Below are 23,263 nucleotides of genomic sequence, written 5' to 3' on the forward strand. Positions count from 1 at the left end.
TGAGGGCTGTTATGGTGGGAAAGGCCAAGTGCAAGCCATTAGAACTGCCTCTACCTAAGCAAATAGTAAACCAAAGGCAAACACCACATCCCTGGAGGGATCCCAGAGATTAGTACCACCTTCAAGGACTTGCAAGATTCAGGAATAGTGATTCCCAGACAGTCCTATTCCTATTTGGACCATGTAAAAGACAGATGGATCTTGGAGAATGACAGTGGATTATGGTAAGCTTAACCAGGTAGTGACCCGAATTGCTGTTTTTCTCTACCATCTTCTCCTGCCCTCAGACATTGGTATTCCTGGTTCTTGGGCTTTTGGACTCAGACTTACACCATCAGCTACCCCGTTTCTCAGGCCTACAGACTCAGACTAAATTACACCACCAGCTTTCCTGGTCCTCCAGTTTGCAGATGCCAGATCAAAGTTCTTCCCAGCCTCCATAATCCCGTGCATCAACTCCTATAATAAATCTCCTCAAGTACATATACATATCTGTATCTCTCTGTCTCTGTCTCTATATCAATATCTATATCCTGTTGGTTCTGTTTCTCTGGAGAACCCTGACTAATAAATTTAGTAATTCTACATTTGGAAATCTACTCCAAGGAAATTATCTCAGACATAGAGAATCCTGTATGAAGGAAGATATTCATTATAACACCTATTTATATAGCTTTCCTACAAGCAAACACAGGGAAATTTTGAAAGTTTGACTATAAACCTAATTATAAGATTGTGTTCTAAAGATATCAACACATAAATATGGTGTCCCCAAACTAAAACCTGAAACCAAAATTGAGACATTTATGTTCTGTGAATAGTTAAATTTTGGAATAATATTCCTAATTTGTCTAAATCAAAAATCAGCATTTATGCAATTTCACCATAGGCTTTTTACTAAAATCCATTGCTCAACAGACGTCTCTTTTTTTCTGCCATATTTGCTAAGACACTTGGTTCTCTAGGGCAATGGATGTGCTCAAAAGAAAACAGTCAGGTCTTTCAGAATTAAACCGATTATAATGAAAGACACGATGACAGTACAAAAATTACCCAAAGATATTAACATGTGGGAAACTTCCAGTTTTGCAGAAGAAAATTATTTTTTTGCCCATTTATTTCACTGTTAATCCTAAAATTTCACAAATAATTAAATAGATTAAAGTAAAATAGAGAAGAATTTTGCACCAGCGAAAAATTTCTCAACTCGGTTTATTTTGTGTTGAAATCTGGTTAAACAAATCAATCCATTTTACTCAAATATCTGTGAATTGAGTTTGGATTGTATTACCAAATCTTAGGTTTAACTCACTCTCACTCAGTAGAGGCGCCTGAGAAAATGGAAACAGCACAACACCAGGAATCAGCGCACAGTGTTCTTGTTCTTGCCACCAACTCAGTGTGTGACCTTGAGCAAGTCATTTATCTGCTCAGGGCCTCAGCTTCCACATCTGTAAAATGTAGCTTGAATTGGACTGAATGCTTCCTAACGTTCCTTCCGATTCTGAAATTCTCTAAAGTTGCTGTAAACTTTGTGCCATGTTAGCCCTACACTACTTTTCTGAAATAGCAGGTCACTATGCCTTCCAGGAGAGTAGCCAAGAGGTGCAAGGATGTGTCACTGCAGTGTGAGGCATAATCAGGAAAACTACTGCTTCATTCCCCAGATAGGAAAAGTGAGTGATTCTCAGAAAAGAGAAAAGGAGGAGGAAGGAGCACTATGCCCTTCAGACCGGGTGTCAGTAGGGCTTATTGCTGCTTCTCTGAATTTGTGTCTGGGCCCTGGCTTCTCTGAGAACAAGTTTTCTGTGGATGGCACCATGCCTTGCTGTAGACAAACGCTTCCCAACATAGTTGCCTGATGAATCAACCTAGAGGCAAAACACATCTTCTGCTGGAGCCAGCAAATTGGCCTGAAACACTCTCTCCAGAGGGTCCAGTAGGGGGAGTCTTGACAGAGGAGACTTCCCCAGGTATATCCAGCCAGTCATCCAGCATGGATTTAGGGCCCATGGTGTGCCTGACCATGTCTTAGGGGGTTGAGATTCAGGAGAATAGGACAGGGATCTTACCCTCCAGAAAACCAGAGTCATTCTTCTCGTAAAACGATTAATAAAAAGGGGAAGAAACAGAAAGGTGGATGCTGATCTGAGGGATGAGTATAAATGCAGGAGAGGCTCAGATGTGGAGGCCGTTATGGTCCAGAACATTTGGACAAGCCTTGCAGTGAAGGCAATCTAGAGCAGGCCTGGGTGGGATTATTTGGAGATGGGCAGAAAGTAGGAAACCAGGTATTCCTGTGGAAGTCTGACTGGCCTATATCTTCTGCAGGCCCAGAAAATTTTCTGTTCCCTACCTCACACTCAAAATGCTGGTCTTCAAAACCCCAGAAAAATAAACCTCTGTCCTGCCAGCCACCTACAAATGTCCCTTCTGAAGACCAAAAGATATTTTCAAATTTGTTGGGAGAAAATGATCTGAATATGATGGCCCAAGATGTAGTATGATGGCAGGTTAGTCACTCTGAGGGGTGGACAGTTTCCATAAACGACATCAAAGAATTGCTCAGGTTATGTTCCACAATGATTAAAATTATTTTGGGCTCAGAGGCAAAGGCCAGATGGTTCTCTTCTTGCGTCCTCTGGGAGCACCGACCTATAAAACCAAGAAGAGAGGGGCCAGGGCTGCCCACTGCATCAGCGAGCTCCTACTGTGAGCCCTCCTTCATCACCAGGGACGGGGAATTAGGACTCCTGAAGGACGTTTTCTAGATAACTGAAGTTAATCCTTCATGTTTGATTTTTTTCCTTCTGTTTCAGAAACTAAGCAAATCTTCTAAAAATAAACTACATACTTCCCCTGCACTCTTAAGTTTAGAATGTTCTTAAAGTAACTTTAACCTTTGATAAGCATGTTCAATCAGTTAAAATTACTGTTTACTTTGTTTCAAATTTCCTATTTTCAGAAGCACAATGTAAGAATGCTTGTGAAAATCATTTGCAAAGCAAGAGTAGGAAGGCTTCAGATTAGGCCTGAAGTGGCTCTCTAAGTGATATTCACAAAATTTAAAGTGAATGAATGAATGGATGGATGAATTTTGTTACATCCACTTTCCTTACGCTTCCTACTTGACACTCCATATCCCAAATAAGACCAGTAGCTTGAGAAGAATTTCAGTAAAACTTGCAGTGAACATGTCCGTGGTGACAAGTCCCTGGGTATTAACTGATTCTGTGCCCCCGACTGCAATTTCTGACCCCCAATAACGATCACATTTCCTTTTTTTTACATGCTTATAGAACTATTCTTTACTTCAGAAAACTTAACTGTATGTAATGATATATCTATTTGTGATTATTTGATGTTTGCATTTCCCCAATAGAGTGCGAATCCCAGTAAAGATGGACAACGACTGGTTTTTCTTTTTAAAGATTTTATTTTTTTCGTTTTTCTCCCCAAAGTCCCCTAGTACATAGTTGTATATTCTTCGTTGTGGGTCCTCCTAGTTGTGGCATGTGGGACGCTGCCTCAGCGTGGCTTGATGAGCAGCGCCACGTCCGCGCCCAGGATTCGAACCGATGAAACACTGGGCCGCCTGCAGCAGAGCGCGCAAACTTAACCACTCGGCCACGGGGCCAGCCCCGACAATGACTGGTTTTGCTCACCATTTTACCACCAGCACCTAGTCTAGTAGGTGCTCAGTAATTTTGTGATTAATGACTAAAAGAACATGTGGCAAGTCCAGAGCTCAGATTTCTGATTCTGCTGGTGCTGTCTTGTGTGACCTTAGACAGAGCATTACACCTGCTCTGAGTCTCAGATACCACATTTGGAAGCAGGTCTTCAACAAGAGGATCACCAAGTGTTCATCCGCTTTAGACTTCTAATCTATTTAAATGTGAGGAAAGGAGAGAAGATGCCAAGATTAGAGGATGGTCCAGAAGGGACCTGGAGGGGAGGCAGTGGCAGGGCTCATTGGCTGAGCCTCCCCAGGAAATGGCAGAAATGACTCCTGGGAGAAGTGTGACCTCTCTACAGCCATCTAGCCTTTGGAAAAATTGTGAAGGGAAAGAAGTTTCTCACTGAAACCTTCCTTTTCCTTTCTGCATCCCGTTCTTGAAACGCCATACCCATCACCATCATCATGACCACACACCACCTCCAATAAATTACTTTTGTCACGTCTCCCATTCTGTCCTGCATCTAAGAAAATGTTGGAATAAACTCATTCACATATAAGTGCAGTTTTAGGACTTTCCCGTCACTGTACTCTCCTGCCATCAGGGTTTGCGTTTTCCAACTCAGCCTGTTTGGGGGGAATGTCTATCTCATAAATTAATTGGTAAAGATTGAACTTTAGGCAAAATGTGGGGGTACTTTTTCAGTGGTCAAAGGGAGAGTTTCATAAAGGTCCCCAAATCCCACCCACTGCTCTGCCAGCCCACCTCAGTGCCTGGCTCCTAGGAGCGCCAGGGAAACCCAAGTGTGCAAACGCAGTTCCCACACATCACTCTGTCATCAAAATCATCATTTGGGTTCTCTGCCTCCCAGAGCCAAGTGAGACATTCACATCAGGAGCAAAATTTAAAGGGGCATCAAAAGCTCCACAATCAACATAATATATTTAATGTAACACTTTAAAGTTAAAATTAATGCAAAAATCCATGATAAACAAGATATCAAATATTTAATAAGCCAAGATCAGTACTGTTGATTTTTTCTTTTGCCTCAGGCTCCAATACGACTCAGCTTAGTACTTCCTTCCATTTGCGCTGGTTGCATCACTGTGCACTGGGGGAGGACTGTCTGGGAAGCACCCAGGGCTCAGATCAGGGTCGTAGTGGTCCACGAACTAGCAGGAAGCCCTCAAGACACTTTCACCTGTTGCCGCCCTTCAGGATGATTCCTGGAGGGACTGTTCCCAAAGGCCGAGAAAGAAGCTCTCGCTGGAGCACAGCAGTGCTGTCCTCTGTTGAAACCATTACTGTTCTACACACAGAAATGCCAGAGCCGTGTACGGGGTTTTCACATTTCTCCAGGCACCCATTCTACCCCGGATACTGAAGGTGGCATCCTTGCCATGAAACAGTGAAGTCCTTCATTTCCTGTTCCACCAAACATCCCTGTCCTGAGAAAATCCATAGACAAATATTACTGATCGTTTTCTACCACTCTAGGAGCAAATGCAGGGATGGGGAACAAAGGGAGCTATTTCTCTTTGCTGAGCACTGAGAGAACACGATAAATGGTGACAGGGAAGGCTCTGTGTTCTGAGAGACTTTGTGATTCCTGAGGAACACACCCACCCCACTATCCCCCAATGGGGGGCAGGCATGGGGGTGCCGGGGTGGAGGTGGGGGAGGAGGCACCTCATCAGAGCTGTTAGTCGGGGTGCTGTTAGGGGTCCAGCTCCCCTCTGCTAACGTAGCAGGGGGAGAATGCCAAAGAAGGAATGCTCCTTAATTTAAGTGAATGGCAGGATATTTTTGGAATGGGAGTTAATCCTTTTTAAAAGTAAATGATGGAAGGGGGCCACTCTTGAACGGAGCACTGATACTGCCTAACAGTTGTGGCCAGCATAGATACTGCAAGTCTGATGATGTTCGGGGAAGGCAGGCAGGGCTGACCTCAGGCATCCTGTAGGTGATAGTTCCCTGCTCCTGGTGCCTCAGCATCACCGTGCCCACCTGCAGTCCCAGCATCCATTCTGAGTCATCCCCACTGGCCTTTGGTAGAAATTGAGGACTAAATTTAGCAATGATCTCTCACAATTATTTTTCCATTTTACTAGAAGATTCTTGATTAATAAGAATGTTAAGGAATCTCTAAAGATAATACGTCAAGCATTTGTAACAGGCAATATTCCATGGCTAGAGATCCTGCAAAACATACCCTCTAGGGGTCACTTCAGATCCTGAGAATGTCCACATACAGATAGTGAGCTTGAAACAGTTAAATAGCAAAACACTAAGGTTAACTAACAGGCTGGCTTCGTGCCCAGTGTATTTGCTCTATAGATATAGAGAGACTGGGAACACTCTCAGAGGACAGGCCTTGCTGAGTAAATGAGGGCCTTTGCTCTTGCTATTCCTCTTTGGAATATTTCCCCCAGATCTCCTGCAGATTTCCCTCCCGCAGTAGGCAGAATGATGCCCCCCACCCCCTTATTTCCATGTCCGAATTTCCAGAACACATGAATGTGTTAGGTTTCACGGCAAGGGGAATTAAAGTTGCAGATGGAATTAAGGTTGCTGAACAGCTGAGCTTGAGTTGGGAAGATTATCCTGGATTATCCCAGTGGACCCAAATGCAATCACAAGGGCCTCATCAGCAGAAGAAGGAGGCAAAAGGGAGAGTGAGAGAGATGGCAGTGTCAGAAGGACTCAGCCTGACCTTGTCGGCTTTAAAGATGGAGGAATGGAGACATGAGCTGAGGATTGTGGGCAGCCTCTGGAAACTGGAAACAGCAAGAAAGCTAATTCTCTCTAGAGCCTCTAAAAGGAACACAACCATGCCAACACCTAGCTTTCAGCCCAGAAGACCCATTTTGGATTCTGAATTCAAGAACCACAAGATGATAAATTTCTGTTGTTTTAAGCCACTGTTTGTGATAATTTGTTACAGCAGCAGTAGGAAACTAATACATCTCATCATTTGATCTAAGCTCAAATGTCATCTTCTCAAAGAGGCTTTTCTTGACACCCCTCACCTGCTAAAGTATCTTCCTATGCCCAGGCAGTCTGTATAACACACTTTTATTTTCATTAGCTTATGGTTATCTAAAATTATTTTATTTATGTTTTTATTCCTCTTCCCTCTCACAAGAATGTAAGTGGTAGGAGGGTAGGGACTTTGTTGCTTTTATTCACCTATGCATCTCCATTGCTTAGATACCACTACATGGTAGGCATTTAATAAATATTTGTTGTATGGATGAGCCTTAAATTGTTGAAGATCATAACCCTTTTGGCGCTGCTTAATCACAATTAGGGAGCAGCAATTAGAAGAGTCCCACGCCCGGTAGGTCCTGCGTTGCAAGGAACTGCTCAACAGAAAATGGGAATAGAAAGAGTAATGGCAAATAGGAACTTCCAAATAGGCAATCAGTTGCTTAATTTTAGGTAGGGCAGGCGAAAAATTTGAATAATCAGACTATCCCTGAGCAACTGCAGATCAGAGTCCTCTGTGATTGCCAAGAATAACAGTTTGGGAAGATGGGAACAGGATGAAAAGATAGGTAATCTAAACTAATTACATAAATATTGCTTAATCATCACAATTCTTAAGGGGTCACACGCAAAAATGCCTCGTAAGGAGAAAAGATGGATAAAACAGGACAAAATAGTAAGATTAGTTTTTCTTATTGATGGGTCAATTCTCTAATGGAGATTATGAAGATTACCAGGTTCAGCTAAAGATCGCAGTGCTGATTATGCTGATTACCTCTCCAGTTTTCTTAGTCTGAAATAAGAAGACCTGGTTCCTAAAAAGACACCCTCAGAAAGGGCTGGCCGCCAGGGAGGCAGGATCAGCCCAGTCCAGCCAGCGAAGTTGTACTGACACGTCTGGCGTCGCCACCCTAGAAGATGCCTCCAGGCTCAGTATCCCGTCAGGCTGGTGCTCACCAAGCACCGCGCCCCAGATCCAAATGATCGCACCCGCCGCCGCACAGCGGACTCTGAGCCAGGCAAAGCCAGGAGGAACTTGCCCCAGTGCCCCGAGGCCCTACGTGCAGCCAGCCAATGGCCATGGGACTGGGGCGGGACCTCGGGTATCGGGCCAATGGGATGCGGCGCGACTGGAGGGCAGGCCGGGTCCCAGGCGGAGGGGTTCGCAGCCCAGCCCCCGGCAATGTGGGACCCTCGCGGGGCTGAGGCGTGCGCGGCGGCGCTCGGGGGCGCGCTCTTGCTGCTGCTCTTCGCGTTGGGCGTCCGCCAGCTGCTGAAGCAGAGGCGGCCGGCCGGCTTCCCCCCGGGGCCGTCGGGGCTGCCCTTTATCGGCAACATCTACTCGCTGGCCGCCTCAGCCGAGCTCCCGCACGTCTACATGAGAAAGCAGAGCCAGGCGTACGGCGAGGTACGGCCCGACGGACCGCGGGCAGGGCGGGTCCGGGCCTCCCTCCCGGGTGGGCTGACGGCCGCTACCGTGCCCCAGCTGTCGGGCCCCGCCCAGCCGGAGCCCCGCCCCCTGACGTCCCGCGGGAGCCGGACTGGATCCTCCGCCGCCGAGGGCGCCGAGGGCGTGCTCCCGCGCTTGCGCAGTGGGCTCACGGGCCGTGCCGGCCGCGGCTTTGGCCGAGCGGGGCGTTGTCCTCAGCAGGTGGGGCTCCGGACCAGTTTCCCCGCCCCGCGGGCCCGACGGTTCGGTTAGGGGCCAACCGACGGCTTCTCGGTGAAACGAGGCGTCCGAGTTGATGGTTAGGAGGTTCTTGGAGGCTTCAGTGAGGACGGCTGGTCTAGGCGCTGGCTGTGCGAATTAGGGAGCGCAGGGGACGGCCCGGGCCCGGAAGTGGGCTCTGGGGGACGACTGGGAAAGAGCGAACGAATTAGTGAACTCGGTGCGGGGTCCACAGCGCAGGGGCGGCGGTGACGTCCCGACTGGCCAGGAGCATCCTCGTGGCCAACGCGGCTGCGCCTGCTGTGGGCCGGCCTCCCCCCGACGGGGACTGGAAAATCGGTAAAATCGAATGGCGCTCATCTGTGCTATTAGGTGCAAGGGAGGCAGAGGAAAAAGAAGGGAGCAAAAATGAAAAGGATGCCTGCGCTGAAGAGTAGACGTGCTGGGCCTGACTCCGCCTTAGACTTAGGTTGAAAGCCGCCAAACATGTTAACCTTTCCCGCTGCGGCGGCATTTGATCTTAGTTGTGAAAGGCCGCGAAAGGTCTCTCGTGGACTGAGAGTCTCCCAGTTCTCGCAAAGTCTCGAAGTTAGTATAAGTTGTTAGAATACCATGCCGTTTTGGAAGTGGGAGGAGGCCGTTATCTCCTGAACTTCTGGAAGGATTTGGAGGTGTTTCCTCACAGAAAAAAACTTGGCCTGGAAAATTGCTTATGGGGAATGACAGTCACTTCAAGTGACACGTGCTTTTTTTAAGTCTGTGAATTCAGTTCTTTATAATTCTTGAAAGGAAGACAACCAGTCTTCAGGTCTCACGTATTCATTTTAAAGGCAATCCTAGATAGAAATGTACCGCATTGAGAAGTACCATTTCCTTGGAGATTCGCTCTGAATGTGTAAGCTTCTGCAGTGACTTTAATCTTCATCCAGGTTTCCAGAAGCACTCCCTAGCTGGCAAAGCTAGTACAAGTGATTTTTACGGGTTATTTTCAGGTAAATGTGAGGACAATAAAATAATTCCTTTAAGGCAAGTAAGGTTGACAACTTACTGATTTATTAATATAGTAACCATTTATTGAGACCTTTATGCCCGGCACTGAATGAGATTCTATAGAGGGTTCAAAGATGAAAGAGATGAAGTCACTGATTCTGAGGAGTTTATAATTTAGCAGGCAAGCAGAAGACAAGAATATGAATGTTTCTGGTTCAAGGTAGTATTAAATAAGTGCCATGGGAGCTTCTAGGCAGGTGCTGTGGTGGTTCAAAAGGGAGAGGAAGAGAGCATACCAAGAAAGGCTTGGTAGCGGATGGTCCCTCAAGACTTCCCATGGTTTGGACAGTATGGCGGTAAGGGAGGCATTCCAAATGAGGGAACAGTCCCAGGAAAGGTTGAAAAGTATGTGGCACTTCTTTATCAGTTTTCATCAGCAGCACTTTTCACATTCCTCTGTTATTAGCACTAAGCCCATGGTGTTGTAATAATATGCTTAAAAGTGTGTCTCCACCACTCTTCATTATTGAGCATATATTTATCAATTGTCGTCATATGCTATGTACTGTCCTAGGTGTGAAGATGTAGTAGTGAACAAAACAGACATAAAAATCCCTGCCTTCGTGTAGCTTGCATTCTAGTGTGAGGGAATATGGACAACATAAGCACAATAAGTAAATTATGTAATATGTTAGAGTACAGAGTATCAAGTAAACTAAATCAGGGTAAGGGAGATGGAGAATGCCAGGGGGTAAAATTTTAAATGGGTTATAGTCAGAGCAGGCCTCACTATAAAGAAGGCAACTGAGCAAAGACTTAAATGAAATGAAGGAGCAAGCTGCAGGAATATCTAGGGGAAGAACATTCCAGGCCAAGAGAACAAGTCCAAAGGCCCTCAAGCAGGAGTATGCCATGTTGAGGGTCACCTATAATGAGACAAGAGGCTGTTGTGATAACATACGGGAGAAATGAAGGTGGCTTGGATCAGAGTGTCACTGATAGAAGTGGCAATTGTCATCTTGTTTATATTCTGTAAGTAGGAACAACATGACTACTGACCAGTGATGTGGAGCTTGGGAGAAAAATGGAGTCAACTTTGGCAGTTTTGGACGTGAACAGCTTAAAGGATGGATTCTCTATCCTTTCTTAATTGTTATTAATTGACATAGTGAAAAATTGTGGGTAGAGCTGCTTTGGGGGGAGGGGAAGAGACTTGAAGATCATAGACTGGAGGCAGGAAGGTGTTTGATGTGTTCCTATTTCCATCTCTGCCAGCATGATAACTAGCCCATAATAATACTAAAAATTATTGAATAAATCAAAGAATATATAAACCTAATCTTGGACCCTTCCATAGCTCAAAACACCTTATGGATGAGTTTCCACAATTTGATTCATAAGCCTTACCAAAACTCCTTGAAAAAAACATATACCAGAATGGATGCTAGTTCAAGTAAGTTTCCCCAGTTGTACCCTCGAATAGAGGACCATCTCAAATTTCTGCGTGAATGTGGATTGTATAACATCTTTCCCAAGCCGTGGTTTCTCCTTGGTTTTGTAGTCCCTAGAGTCTGCAGCCCGACGGCTTTCCCCTGAAATACAACTTCCCTGTTTGTTCTGCCTCTTTACTGAAACAACTTTCAACCCTGGGGTCTTGTACCATCCTTGTGAAATAGTCAGTCTGTTTTTTTCCTGCATCAGGACCACTGTGTAATCACCAGTGACATCCTTTTACTATCTTTGCTGTGTATTGTGATTTATAATAAGAAATATATATTTGGTCTCTGTCCCTTTCCTGGCACATAGCTCCTAATACCCTTGGAATTTCTTCCGAGATAAGAGTAATAAAGGCATGTTTTGTTATTCGTAACAAGCCCCTTTAAACCACACGTGAGTTTTGCTAATGAAATAATTTTTGGAAAGCGCCTAAGGATGGGAGATTGTTCCTAGGAGAACCAACCAGGATTAGAGGCTCAGAACTTTCAGCCCCACCCCCTTAACTGGGGAGGGGAGAGGGGCTGGAGGTTGAATCAATCACTGACAGCCAATGATTTAATCAATCATGCCTAGGTAATAAAGCCTCCATAAAAATCCCTGAATTATAGGGTTCAGAGAGCTGCTGTGTTGGTGAACATGTGAAAGTAAGTGGAGGGTAGCATGCCTGGAAAGAACATGAAAGCTCCACACCCATTTCTCCACACCTTGCCCTATGTATCTCTTTCGTATGGCTGTTCCTGAGTTATATCCTTTTATAATAAATTGGTAATCCATTAAGTAAAATATTTTCCTGAGTTCTGTGAACCACTCTAGCAAGTTAATCAAACCCAAGGAGGAGGTGGTGGGAACCTCTGATTTATAGCCTATTGGTCAGAAGCATAGGTAATACCTGGACTTGCAGTTGGACTCTGAAATGGAGGTGCATTTGTGGCACTGAGTCCTTCACCTGTGGAATCTGACACTATTTCCAGGTAGATCGTGTCAGAATTGAGTTAAATTGTAGGACTCTCAGCTGGTATCCCGGAATTGCTTGATGTGTGGAAAACTACACATCTGGTGTCAGAAGTGAGAGTAGAGGAGACACACAGGAGGAGTTTTTCTTTGTATCTGCTAAAATTACACTTAAGGGAAAAGACTTTCCTTTAAGACCATTTCACCACTGCTTTGGGAACTGAGAGAGTTCCACCTTGACTTGGCTAGTAGCCATTCCCTTTATGCTGAAACTCTGCCACTGCCACTTTTGACTAGTACCACTGTTTGTGGCAGGCAGTCCACATTCCTTCTCCAAGGTTCTGGATGCACCTGCTGCTCAGGTGGCAGGGCCTGTCCCTGTGCCAAAGACTCCATTGCTCAGCTGGTTAATTCTCTTACTACTTGGAGGTCTTCATAACTTTGCTGCTATAAGTACTTTTGCTGAATTTCTATCCTCTGCTAAGCCTCCTGTTTTTTTCTGAAGTAGCTCCACCTGTTTGCACAGAGATGAGGCTTGACTCAGTATTTTGGTTCTAAAAAGCTCTTGGCCAACCCCTAAAAGGATGGGAATAATCAATCCTTGCATCCAACTGATAAGGTAGCATTATTCCCTCACTGGACTAGGCCCTTTTATTGGCCAACTAGAGTAGACTACAGTAGTCTCCCCTTATCCACTGGTGATACGTCCCAAGACCCGCAGTGGATGCCTGAAACTGTGGATAGTACCAAACCCTATATATACTATGATTTTTCCTATATACATACCTATGATAGAGTTTAATTTATAGATAGGCAGAGTAAGAGATTAACAACAATAACTAATAATAAACTAGAACAATTATAACAATATACTATAATAAAAGTTACCGTAGCTCTTATCAACCTCCGCATACAATTTTTTTCTTAAAAGTTGAGAACTTTCACCTTTTCACTTAAAGGAAGCACTTTGTGGCTTCTCTTTTGCATGTCTCAATTGCCAGCATCACTACTCTTGTACTTTGGGGCCATTATTAAGTAAAATAAGGGTGGCTTGATCACAAGCACTGCAATACTGACAGTTGATCTGATAAGTGAGATGGCTACTAAGTGACTAACAGGTGGATAGCATATACAGCGTGGATATGCTGGGCAAAGAGGTGATTCACATCCCAAGTGGGATGGTTCGAGATTTCATTGTGTTACTCAGAACGATGGACAATTTAAAACTTATAAATTGTTTATTTCTGGAATTTTCCATATAATATTTACAGACTGCAGTTGACTGCAAGTAACTGAAACTGTGGAAAGCAAAACCATGGATAAAGTCTCCAGCAAGGCATAGGATGGATATTCTGTCTTGCCTTCTCATTAGCGGAGGGGAAACCACCCATGCCAATGTGGTGAATGCCTTTCCTCCAAGGTCAGATTCCCTTAGAGCCTTTTTTGTTAACGTCATGGAATTCAAGGACCTAAATACAAATAAGCCTAGTTACAATATGCGTGTACTTTGTCGACCTTAAACAAATAGACAACCAGCTCTTTGAGATTAGCAAAGAATTGCAATTTGGGGTCTGCAACCATGGCGAACCATATGCAAGACCCCTGCAACAAGGGAAGGAGAAACTCTTTTATAGAGGGGAAGAGGAATTTAGGAGGGCTTTTGTAAACAAAGAGTTCTGAGGTGTAAGTGGCTTTTTATTGGCTGAGTTGTGACAGTCTCTCATTGACTGAGATTCTTGCCAGCCAAAAAAGAAGAAATCTTGGGGCTGGTGCTGTGGCCTAGTGGTTAAGTTCACACACTCCTCTTCCACGGCAGGGATTCATGGGTTTGGATCCTGGGCATGGACCTATACACCACTCCTCAAGCCATGCTGTGGCAGTGTCCCACATACAAAAAATAGAGGAAGATTGGCACAGATGTTAGCTCAGGGACAATCTTCCTCAAGCAAAAAGAGGAAGGTTGGCCACAGATTTTAGCTTAGGGGCAATCTTCCTCAACAAAAAAAGAAAGAAAGAAAAAGAGGAAATCTTTCTTCCCGTTGGGTTCTGCTGTCCATGTAGGGTGTGAGAGCTCCCCCTTTTGGCTTCCCGACTCCAATTTAATGAGGTTTCTGTTCATTAATTTAACAACTTCAAAGCTCTCTCTCAGGCCTTTGACAACCCCCTTCCCTATCTAAGCCTAGAGTAATAAAACATATGTAGATGGTGCCGCTTCCTCATTCATCTTAGAAATGAAAAGAGATTCTTAGATATCATTGAACGATTTGAGCTGGAATAACTCTTAAAAGAGCATCTAAAGGAAGTATCGTATTTTCTCTGGCAACCCTGAAGCCCAAAAAGGTTAAAGGGTCTGCCCAGGGTCCTATATCTATTTAATGGCACAGCTTAAACTAGAACCCAAGCCTCCTGAGGTCAGTACTCTTTCCATTATACCATTTATAAGATTGCGTCTTCATGGACTGAAAGCATCATGAACTCCTAGTGTTTGATATGCCTTGTAGAGAGAAGACACTCGAAACATGGTCAGTTGAGTAATGAATGCCTACATTTTCAGGGAAGCATGAATACTGGGAGAGCTGGGCTTAATGTGGATTTTTGTGGGTATATTTCTCCATAGATTTTGCCATTTAAATGTTTTTCTTTTTTTCTCAAAGATCTTCAGTTTAGATCTTGGAGGTATATCAACTGTGGTTCTAAATGGCTATGATGTAGTGAAGGAGTGCCTTGTTCATCAAAGTGAAATTTTTGCAGACAGACCATGTCTTCCTTTATTCAAGAAGATGACAAAAATGGGAGGTATGTTTATTTTCACCTGTTTAGTGCCTTACTAAACTATTTTGAATCACATCCCTTATTTTATGTAAATTTAGTACATAGTTTGGATTCTATTGTACTGATTAGGAAAATATTAATTAGCTAATTCATTAATTTAAGTTACAGAATCTAGTATTTGAGGACATTTCAGGCTGCATTACACTCATATTTAGACCACTGTATACTAATTCTACTGTTGAAATCCAGTTGTAATAAATATTGTAAATAATATTTAAAGAATTAGCACTTAATATCTGCAGGTTCTGTGAAACAAGTTGAGAACACACGTACGTGCATACACGCTTGAATCAAAAATGACTTTGAAGCCAGTCTTGAATACTTGGTAACGTTTTTACTATCATTTTGCTTATAGGCTTATAGAACCTGAAGCAGCCTTTCTTAATTAATCAATATGATATGTAAATGAAGAATTGTTGGGTTTGTGGAAAGGACTGGGATTCTCTGTGGGTTAGTATTGATGAGCGTTGGATGAGTACATAGTCAACAAAGGAGAAAGGCTGAAAGTTAACAGAAAGGGAGAAGAAGGCAGCAACAGAGAGCCTAAAATAGAACGTTGAAGTCAGATACTATGGCTTTAATACTTAATAGTATGAGTTTTTACAATAGTGGTGTCCAAAATTCTCCAATTTAATGAGAAGTTCACACTTAATTTCAAGGAAAAATTTAACAATATCTTGCTTACATAGCCTAAAAAAGACATTGTTTGAAAAGAAAAATAAAAATTAGCTATATATTAAATCACAAAGCAAATCAACTAATGCAGAGAAAACACCAGTTTAAAAGTCCAAATTCTCAGGCCAGAGTATAATGATTCTTGAGATCAAAATCTCCAGCTTCTTAAATACTCTTCTAAATAATAATTAGGCCAAAGAAGAAATTATACCACAATTATAAAAGAAGACCTTTAAAGAAATTATGAAAATGAAACATGCTGAGATCAGACTGGTATTTGGGATAAAGTATATATTATATATTTTTCAAATCTATAAATTTATAGTTTAAACTATTTTATTATAAAGATAAAATAAGCATTCAACTTAAGACTTTTCAAAAAACAGTATGAGGAAAATAGTTAGAAAATTGTATGTGTTGTTTTCAGATGAATATGCACTGACCTTGGAACTGGGAAATCAGAGTCACCATTCCCCACTTTTTGAATGGGAAAAAGTTGCCCTCTAGGTGGGTGCAACCCGTGCCTGGGCATATGGCGCGGCCAGTGTAGTTATAACAAGGCTTCTCTGTACTTTCTCGTATGTGTATCCCATGTGCATACATTTCCCTACAGCTTGCTCTGATCTCAGTGCCTTTGCACTAGCTGTTCCCTCTACCAGCAGTGATCTTTCCCTGGATATCTGCTTGACTTACTCTCTCATCTCCTGTATCTTTACTTATGTCACCTTCTCAGTGAGGCTTTCCCTGACCACACTGTATCTCCTTTCTTGCTATATAATTTGTTTGCTTCTCCTCACTAGTATGTAAGGTCTATGAGAGTAGGGATCTTTGCCTCCTTTGTTCACTGATACATCTGTGACGCTTAGAACACTGCCTGGAACATAGCGGGTGCTCCGTAAATACATGTTGAATGAGTATTTGTTGAATGAATAGTCATCTGGGAGTATGGAAAAGAGAATGGACTTTGGGAATATGAGATTGCTGACAGAACTAAAGACCCCTTTATGTATGGGTAACTTTATCATAAGCTCCAAGTGCAAAAATTGCTGCACAAAAATTGTGGAAATGTAAATTACATAGGTACTTCACGTAGACACGAGAACATGACATTTTTCGTCATAAGTAAGCCTATGTACCAATTATGAATGAAATTTCGAGTAAAGTACCTGTTACATAAATATAAGTGCTGAAGATACTGTCTGTTTCTTGATAGTTAATTTAAACGGAAAATATTCAATAGAAGCCACATCAGAACAGCAGAGTATACTGTGGAGACTCTGAAATTTTAAGGCAAGAATATCAATATTAGAAGTGTGAGTTTCATGTTTGCCCTGTCTTAGTTCAGGCTGCTATAACAAAAATACCATAGACTGAGTGGCTTAAACAACAAACATTTATTCTCAAAGATCTGGAGGCTGGGAAATCCAAGATCAAGAGACTAGCAGATCCAGGGTCTGGAAAGAGCCTGCTTCCTGGCTTGTAGACAGCAGCGTCTCCCTGTCTCTTCCATGGCCGAGAGCAGTCATCTCATCTCGTGTCCCTTCTTATAAGAGCACTAAGCCCGTTCATGAGAGCTCCACCCTCATGACCTAATTACCTTCCAAAGGCCCCACTTCCTGATACCATCATGTTAGGGATTAGGCTTCAATATATAAATTTTCTGGGGACACAAATATTCAATCTCTAGTACCCTCCTTTTGGTTTGAGTATTTCCACCACATTGACAGCTCATTCAGGCCACCCTGGCCTCTGCAAGAGGTATCTTGTTAGGTAACATATTCCTTTAACAGGAGAAAATTTGTATTCTAAAATTTGGTTTCTTAAAGGAGAAAATTTCTAATCCTAGAAGAATGGTTTTCAGCTGTTTGCTTAGTCCGAGATAAAATTTTGCCCATAGAACATGCAGTCATTTGTCTTTTGTAAATTAGGCTTATGTAAAAATTGGATAATAAAGTTCACCCAGGCCTCTTTCACCCAGGTTGAATTATGCAAGACTGTCCAGTTTCTTGTGGTGGGAGAATTATAGGTCTATTCTGCCTGTCCCCAGATGAGAAATTGACAAGCTTTATCTGTTTATAGTATTCTGTGGCTAATGAAGAACAGAGAACACGGCTTAACCACTGAGTCTAGTTCTAGTTTTTTAGAAAGATAATTTGGAGAAGAATGACTAACCACCCTTTTTTTTTTAATCCATAGCATTTTCAGCTTTTAAACACAGGGATATAGGTATGATAAAATTATACCTCTTCTTTCTTTTTTCTCAGGCTTACTCAATGCCAGATATGGCCGAGGATGGGTTGATCACAGAAGATTAGCTGTAAACAGCTTTCGCTATTTTGGATATGGCCAAAAGTCTTTTGAATCTAAAATCTTAGAAGAAACCAAATTTTTCATTGATGCTGTTGAAACATACAAAGGTAGACCGTTTGACTTTAAACAATTAATAACAAATGCTGTTTCAAACATAACCAATCTGATCATTTTTGGAGAACGATTCACCTATGAAGATACTGATTTTCAGCACATGATTGAGTTATTTAGTGAAAATGTGGAGCTAGCTGCCAGTGCCTCAGTCTTCCTGTATAATGCCTTTCCATGGATTGGCATCTTACCTTTTGGAAAACTTCAACAGCTGTTTAGAAATGCAGATGTGGTCTATGAGTTTCTCTCCAGGCTTATTGAAAAAGTTTCTGTCAACAGAAAGCCTCAGTTACCTCAGCATTTTGTTGATGCTTATTTAGATGAGATGGATCAAGGTCAAAATGACCCGTCATCTACTTTCTCCAAAGAAAACCTCATTTTCTCCGTGGGTGAGCTCATCATTGCTGGAACTGAAACTACAACCAATGTGCTACGGTGGGCTATTCTTTTCATGGCCCTTTATCCTAACATTCAAGGTGAGGATTCTCTCCATCTCAAGTCCTGTCCTTACATTTAGGGCTCACACGTGTTTGAGAGTCTTTGGCCATGTACAAAGCATTTTATACAGGAACTGCTGCTGTGATACCTAGAAGAAAAATGTTTAATAGTTATAAAGAGTTTTCAAATCTGTTTTCTTAATTCATGTGAAAACTTCTGAGGTAGGTCTTATTACGCCTGTTTTATAAATGAGGGAACTCGCTGAGTGGCTCATTTGCCCAAACTCAGCTGCTGGATGTAGCAGAGATGAGACCTGAACCCTCGTTTTTTTAATCCAAGTTTTATGCTTCACTATTTTCCTTGCTGAGAGTGATGTTACTCCAATTCTGGATTTGTTTAATTTTTATTACTTTTCATGTATTTTTCACAACAAAGTTACTCAGCGCATTGGCTACTGGTAGTACAAGATATATGGCGTATGTTTAAATCGAACTCCCAGATAATAAAAAATCTGAGTCTGGGTGTGCCTATACCCTGTTGACTTATTATAGGTTATACTTTGTTTTATCTCCAAGGGAAATTGCTTTAGATGTAATTCTAAGAATAGCATAATAACTTAAACACTTTTTCTCTGACAGGACAAGTTCAGAAAGAGATCGATTTAATTATGGGACCCAGTGGGAAGCCATCTTGGGACGACAAATGCAAAATGCCTTATACTGAGGCAGTTTTGCACGAAGTTTTAAGATTCTGTAATATAGTGCCATTAGGGATCTTCCATGCAACCTCTGAAGATACAGTTGTACGTGGTTATTCCATCCCTAAAGGCACAACAGTAATTACAAACCTTTATTCTGTACACTTTGATGAAAAGTACTGGAGAGACCCAGAAATATTCTATCCTGAGCGATTTTTGGACAGCAGTGGATATTTTGCCAAGAAGGAAGCTTTCATTCCTTTCTCCTTAGGTAAGAGCACCCTCACAGGGGCACAACTTCAGGACAGACTAGAGTGATGGTTCATCATGTGTGACTTCTTAATTTGAGGCATAATGTTGTAGAATTAAATATGCCAACTCTGAAAACGTAGCATTGATTCTTACAGGAGAGAATGGTTTAATTAGAGGTCATTAACACCAGTTTCTACTCAAAATAAAAAAGCCTTAATTTAGTAACTAGAGAGAAACTGTTGAGGAGCTCTGACTTCTGAAACTTTTTTGCTTGTAGACTTTTAGCTTGTAGTCAAAACTCATAGAGCTAGAAGTCAGTAACAGGTGGCTTGAGAAACTGAGACCCAGGGAGGGAAGTAACATCATAATGTGAAGTGAAACTAGAATCTAGCTCTCTTGGCTCCAGTTTATTATACCTCATCTCCAAAAATGTTGCTTCTGCTGTGAAAAAGTACACAGATCACAAGACCCATGGAAGATGGACTGGAAACTCTTCCTTTCTTTGGCGAAGGGGACACATTCAGTCATTTGAAATGAAATGAGCTTCTCCTGGATCTATAGAACAAACTGTCACACCTCAAATGAGATCTTTCATGGCATATCTTAGGCACTGTTGCAACGTGCAAGGGAAGTGGGGAATGAGACTTATTTTAATAAGCTTAGAAAACTCCATGACCTGACAAAAGAAGGTAAAGAAATAGGCTCTGGGAGCTGCAGTGCCAATTTCTATTCTTTGAAGTTTAAGAAAAATCCTTTAATAAACATAACTTTAAATTTCAGATTTCCTGAATGACACCCACATATTAGACGTAAATTTTGGTAAATATTGTGTATTTTGAAAAATTACTATGTCTCTCTTTTGTTCGTTTAGGGAGAAGACATTGTCTTGGAGAACAGCTGGCTCGGATGGAAATGTTCCTGTTTTTTACAGCATTGCTTCAGCGGTTTCACTTGCATTTTCCACATGAACTGGTTCCAAATCTAAAACCCAGGTTAGGCATGACATTGCAACCCCAGGCCTACCTCATCTGTGCAGAAAGACGCTGAAAGCGCCTGGCTGTTTTGTGGAACAAGGCTGTATGTTCGCCTCACCCTTGAACCTTGTTTAATCACTGTGTGTGTTTTGACAAAAGTCACAGCATCATAAAGCCAAATGAACACAGATGTGTCTTTAAAAATCATACTAACACAGTAAGCATTAGCTATGATTTTTTTCAAGCTTTTATGACTTCTAAGGTAGAATTATCTGTTGAGGAAAACAAAGGCTCAATGACAGGTATTGCTAAGAAGGGCCATTGATGTCCTAAGCAGAGCCTGATTTTTCAGCCTCTTATTAAGTACCAGGTACCTCCCATCCCTTCCTGACTCCGTCTTGCTCCTGTTCTGGGGGCTTTGCTTCCAAATCCCAATGCCAGCTCCCTTCTGGTCTGGTACTAGTTCAGTTTATTAGAGGACTAAAGGAGAAATTAGAACCTAAATAAATGAGTTTGGACTACAGAGGTATTGTAGACATAGTGGCAGATGATAGAAGAAATATCTATATATTTAATGTAGAACCTACCAGTGCTTTCAAATCTTGCTCCCTTCTATGTCTTCATAAGAATTATGTCATGCTTCCTATAAATGAGGGACTCAGTGACCCCTGAGTATCTGTCCCCGTAGCAGCAGTTCATTAGGTAGGAAATTACAATTATATATTTAAAATAAAAATGACATGTGACTATTAATTCTTTGTAGGCACGGACATTTTCTCTAGTACCACTCTTTTCCAAAACCAGTCACAGGGTTTAAAGATTGAATCCTTTTACCTTTGTGAAGTCTCTGGGAATTTCCTTCCATTACTGTTATTTTTCTAAAGATAATACTATTCAAATCTAAAGAAACATGCTTTAGATCCAGAGTAATTGTATAAATTGGGACGCTTGAGAGTGATGGGCTTGTATTAATAATTATGCCAGGAAATCAAGTGTAAACTGTGACTGTCCTGATCAAACTGGTGTGCATGTCCAACTATTTATTGTTTTTTTTACATTATTTCTTCTAAAGTTTTACATTAAGATTCATGCTCTTGTAACTTGGCTCATGAATAGTCACAGCCTCAGAGTAAATGCACATAACAATGACTTCTGTTAAGAATATCAATTTAACCTTAGTTTGACTCATCTGTTGAATATTTTCAAGTTTCTGTGTGGTAATTCAGGCGTCTTTGCATCCCTGATGCTTTAAGATGTTTCTAATTGCAAGGGGAAGATAATCCTGTGCAAATTTACTTAAATAATAACGGCAGTATGGCAGTTTTAGCGTAGGTATGACCTGGATGCTCCATGATGTAATCAAAGATCTTGTTTCTTTGCATCTCTCAATTTTGCCTTCCAGATGGTATCAGCTTTATCTTAAGGCTGGCTCATGGAAGCACATGTGTTTTTCCCACCTCTTTGTAGAGAGAGTGAGCTTGGATTGTTTCTGGGAGAGCAAGGGAACTTTTTAGATGTTCCCCTAAAACTGTTCTTTGTGTCCCATGGGTCCTAAGTAAGTTATGTCACCATCCATTGAAACTATGTCTTGTGAGTGGGATTATGGTTCACTTGGGCTGACTGCTACTGCCAGTGGTTGAGTTGGCATCCTCCAAAGTACATGTGCTACATTTGGGTGATAAACTTACCTAACAAAAATCAGGAGAGTTATGAAGAGAAGAGGAACTCCTGGCTAAGAGACTAATTACAATATGTATCTTGCTGCCCTCTGACCACCTGCTAAGCCAAGCAACTTTCCAGCCTACCTCCCTGACTCTTGACAAACGTACTCTTTCAAGTTGTTCTTTGATCTTTGCTCTTCCTTTAAAGAGAAAATCTCTCATCCTTGGCCTCCTACTTCCTGGCATATCTCCTATAAATGCCTAAGTTGAACTATACAGACTGGGGATTCTGGAGGCTTAGTGGCCTTACTGAGCAAAGCAACATAGTGAACTGGAGTAGATTATAATCAAAATTGAGGAGGCCTTATTTTGTTCTTGAATACTACCACTGTTTCTTCTAGGATGGTTAAGAACGCCATAAACCTACACAGAATGGAGAACATGCTATTTATTTTCTTGTATATAAGGAAGTGTTTATATTTTTCCTTAATCAAGTTAATGCCGACCTGACAAAAATCATAAAAGATGTAGATTCGTAACTTTTTAAAGGTGGAAGAGCTTTAATCTCAATTAATATGTTCATTTTATAGCCAAGGAAATAGGGGTTCAGACAGGGGAAGTGATTTCTCTAGTTCATAGCAGAGGCATGCCTTTTTCATCCCATATTCTTTTTATGCACACCCAATAATTTATACTATGCTTTACGATTTATAAGGTTGCTTTTCATATACTGTCAACTCTTGACTGTTTGGACCGAATTAACTGTGGTAAAAATAAAATAGTACATTTTGGAAAAACGTAAATTAACGTGGATTAGTAAGTAATCCATAATGGAAAATATTTAATTTTTAGAACTACATAGTAACAGACTATGGATCTAATACAATGGGAATGCCTTCTCTCCCATCAGCCAGTGGTGAGCTACTACTCAGAATGTTGGAAAGGTAACTTCTGATTTAAAATGGCAACACTTATTTCTTCTCTTCCAATGCCACTGAAATTATCATAAGGATAGAAAAGGGGATAAAGGCGTTGAGAATGGGGTTGGAGGGCCATGTTAGCGAGTCAGTTTTAAGTTCTAAAAGATGGAAGGCAAACGGAATAATATTGAAGGAACCACAGACAAGACCGTGCGTTGACAAAGGCTGAGGTGGAGATGAGAACTCATTCTCACAGGATAGCTATGGAGAAAATCAGCAGATAAGGAGAGGGGTGAGTAAGGACAGCAAAGCTGGAAAGAAATCAAGCTGCTGCCCCTGTCCCCACTCTGCTTTCTCTTCTTGTTTGTGCAGCTATAGAACTTGCCCCCAGTGCTGAAGTAAAAATCTAAGTAAATTGAGTACTCTGGCCAGGAGATGGTGGTGCTCCCACACAGAGATTGCTGCCCCAGATTGGCAGCCCCCTCATTTGGTCTGATTTTGACCTCAAGATCTACATCCCTCAAACCATTAATCAGGCGTGAAGGTAAGTTTCCCTCAGCCAAGCAGTGATTGGGGAAATGTCAGCAAGAGGGCTAGTGTTAAGAATTGAATATATTT

At 42.0% G+C, this 23,263-nt stretch overlaps 2 protein-coding genes across 4 annotated transcripts in view; one reads left to right on the top strand and one right to left on the bottom strand.

Moving 5' to 3' along the window:
• Positions 1 to 7,851: 7,851 nt before the first annotated feature.
• LOC124252556 (vitamin D 25-hydroxylase) lies at positions 7,852 to 22,511 on the top strand. 2 transcript variants are annotated; one of them, XM_046686203.1, is made up of 6 exons: positions 7,922 to 8,076; positions 14,430 to 14,571; positions 17,547 to 17,699; positions 18,024 to 18,179; positions 18,780 to 19,109; positions 19,962 to 22,511. In XM_046686203.1, exons 1-6 carry the CDS (start codon positions 8,047 to 8,049, stop codon positions 20,135 to 20,137), a joined length of 987 nt encoding a protein of 328 aa, XP_046542159.1. In that variant the 5' UTR covers positions 7,922 to 8,046; the 3' UTR covers positions 20,138 to 22,511. The 2 variants fall into 2 exon arrangements, with proteins under 2 accessions (XP_046542158.1, XP_046542159.1); XM_046686202.1 differs by having other exon boundaries at positions 7,852 to 8,076; positions 17,547 to 18,179.
• The window catches only part of PDE3B (phosphodiesterase 3B), a 204,025-nt gene continuing 198,918 nt past the window's right edge, over positions 18,157 to 23,263 (bottom strand). The window contains exon 17 of one of the 2 annotated variants that reach the window (XR_006891985.1): positions 18,157 to 18,289. The gene's annotated coding sequence lies outside the window, so the exon portion shown is untranslated. The remainder of the gene's footprint in view (positions 18,290 to 23,263) is intronic. The other variant, XR_006891986.1, reaches the window with a different exon arrangement.

Source organism: Equus quagga, chromosome 14 (genome assembly GCF_021613505.1).
Source record: "Equus quagga isolate Etosha38 chromosome 14, UCLA_HA_Equagga_1.0, whole genome shotgun sequence".
Lineage (NCBI taxonomy): Eukaryota > Metazoa > Chordata > Mammalia > Perissodactyla > Equidae > Equus > Equus quagga.

Coding starts and splice junctions, on each gene's coding strand:
- LOC124252556 (XM_046686202.1), top strand. CDS start 7,852: ATGTGGGACCCTCGCGGGGCTGAGGCGTGCGCGGCGGCGCTCGGGGGC. Junction 8,077..14,429: donor AGAGCCAGGCGTACGGCGAG/GTACGGCCCGAC, acceptor TTTTTCTCAAAG/ATCTTCAGTTTAGATCTTGG. Junction 14,572..17,546: donor GAAGATGACAAAAATGGGAG/GTATGTTTATTT, acceptor CTTTTTTCTCAG/GCTTACTCAATGCCAGATAT.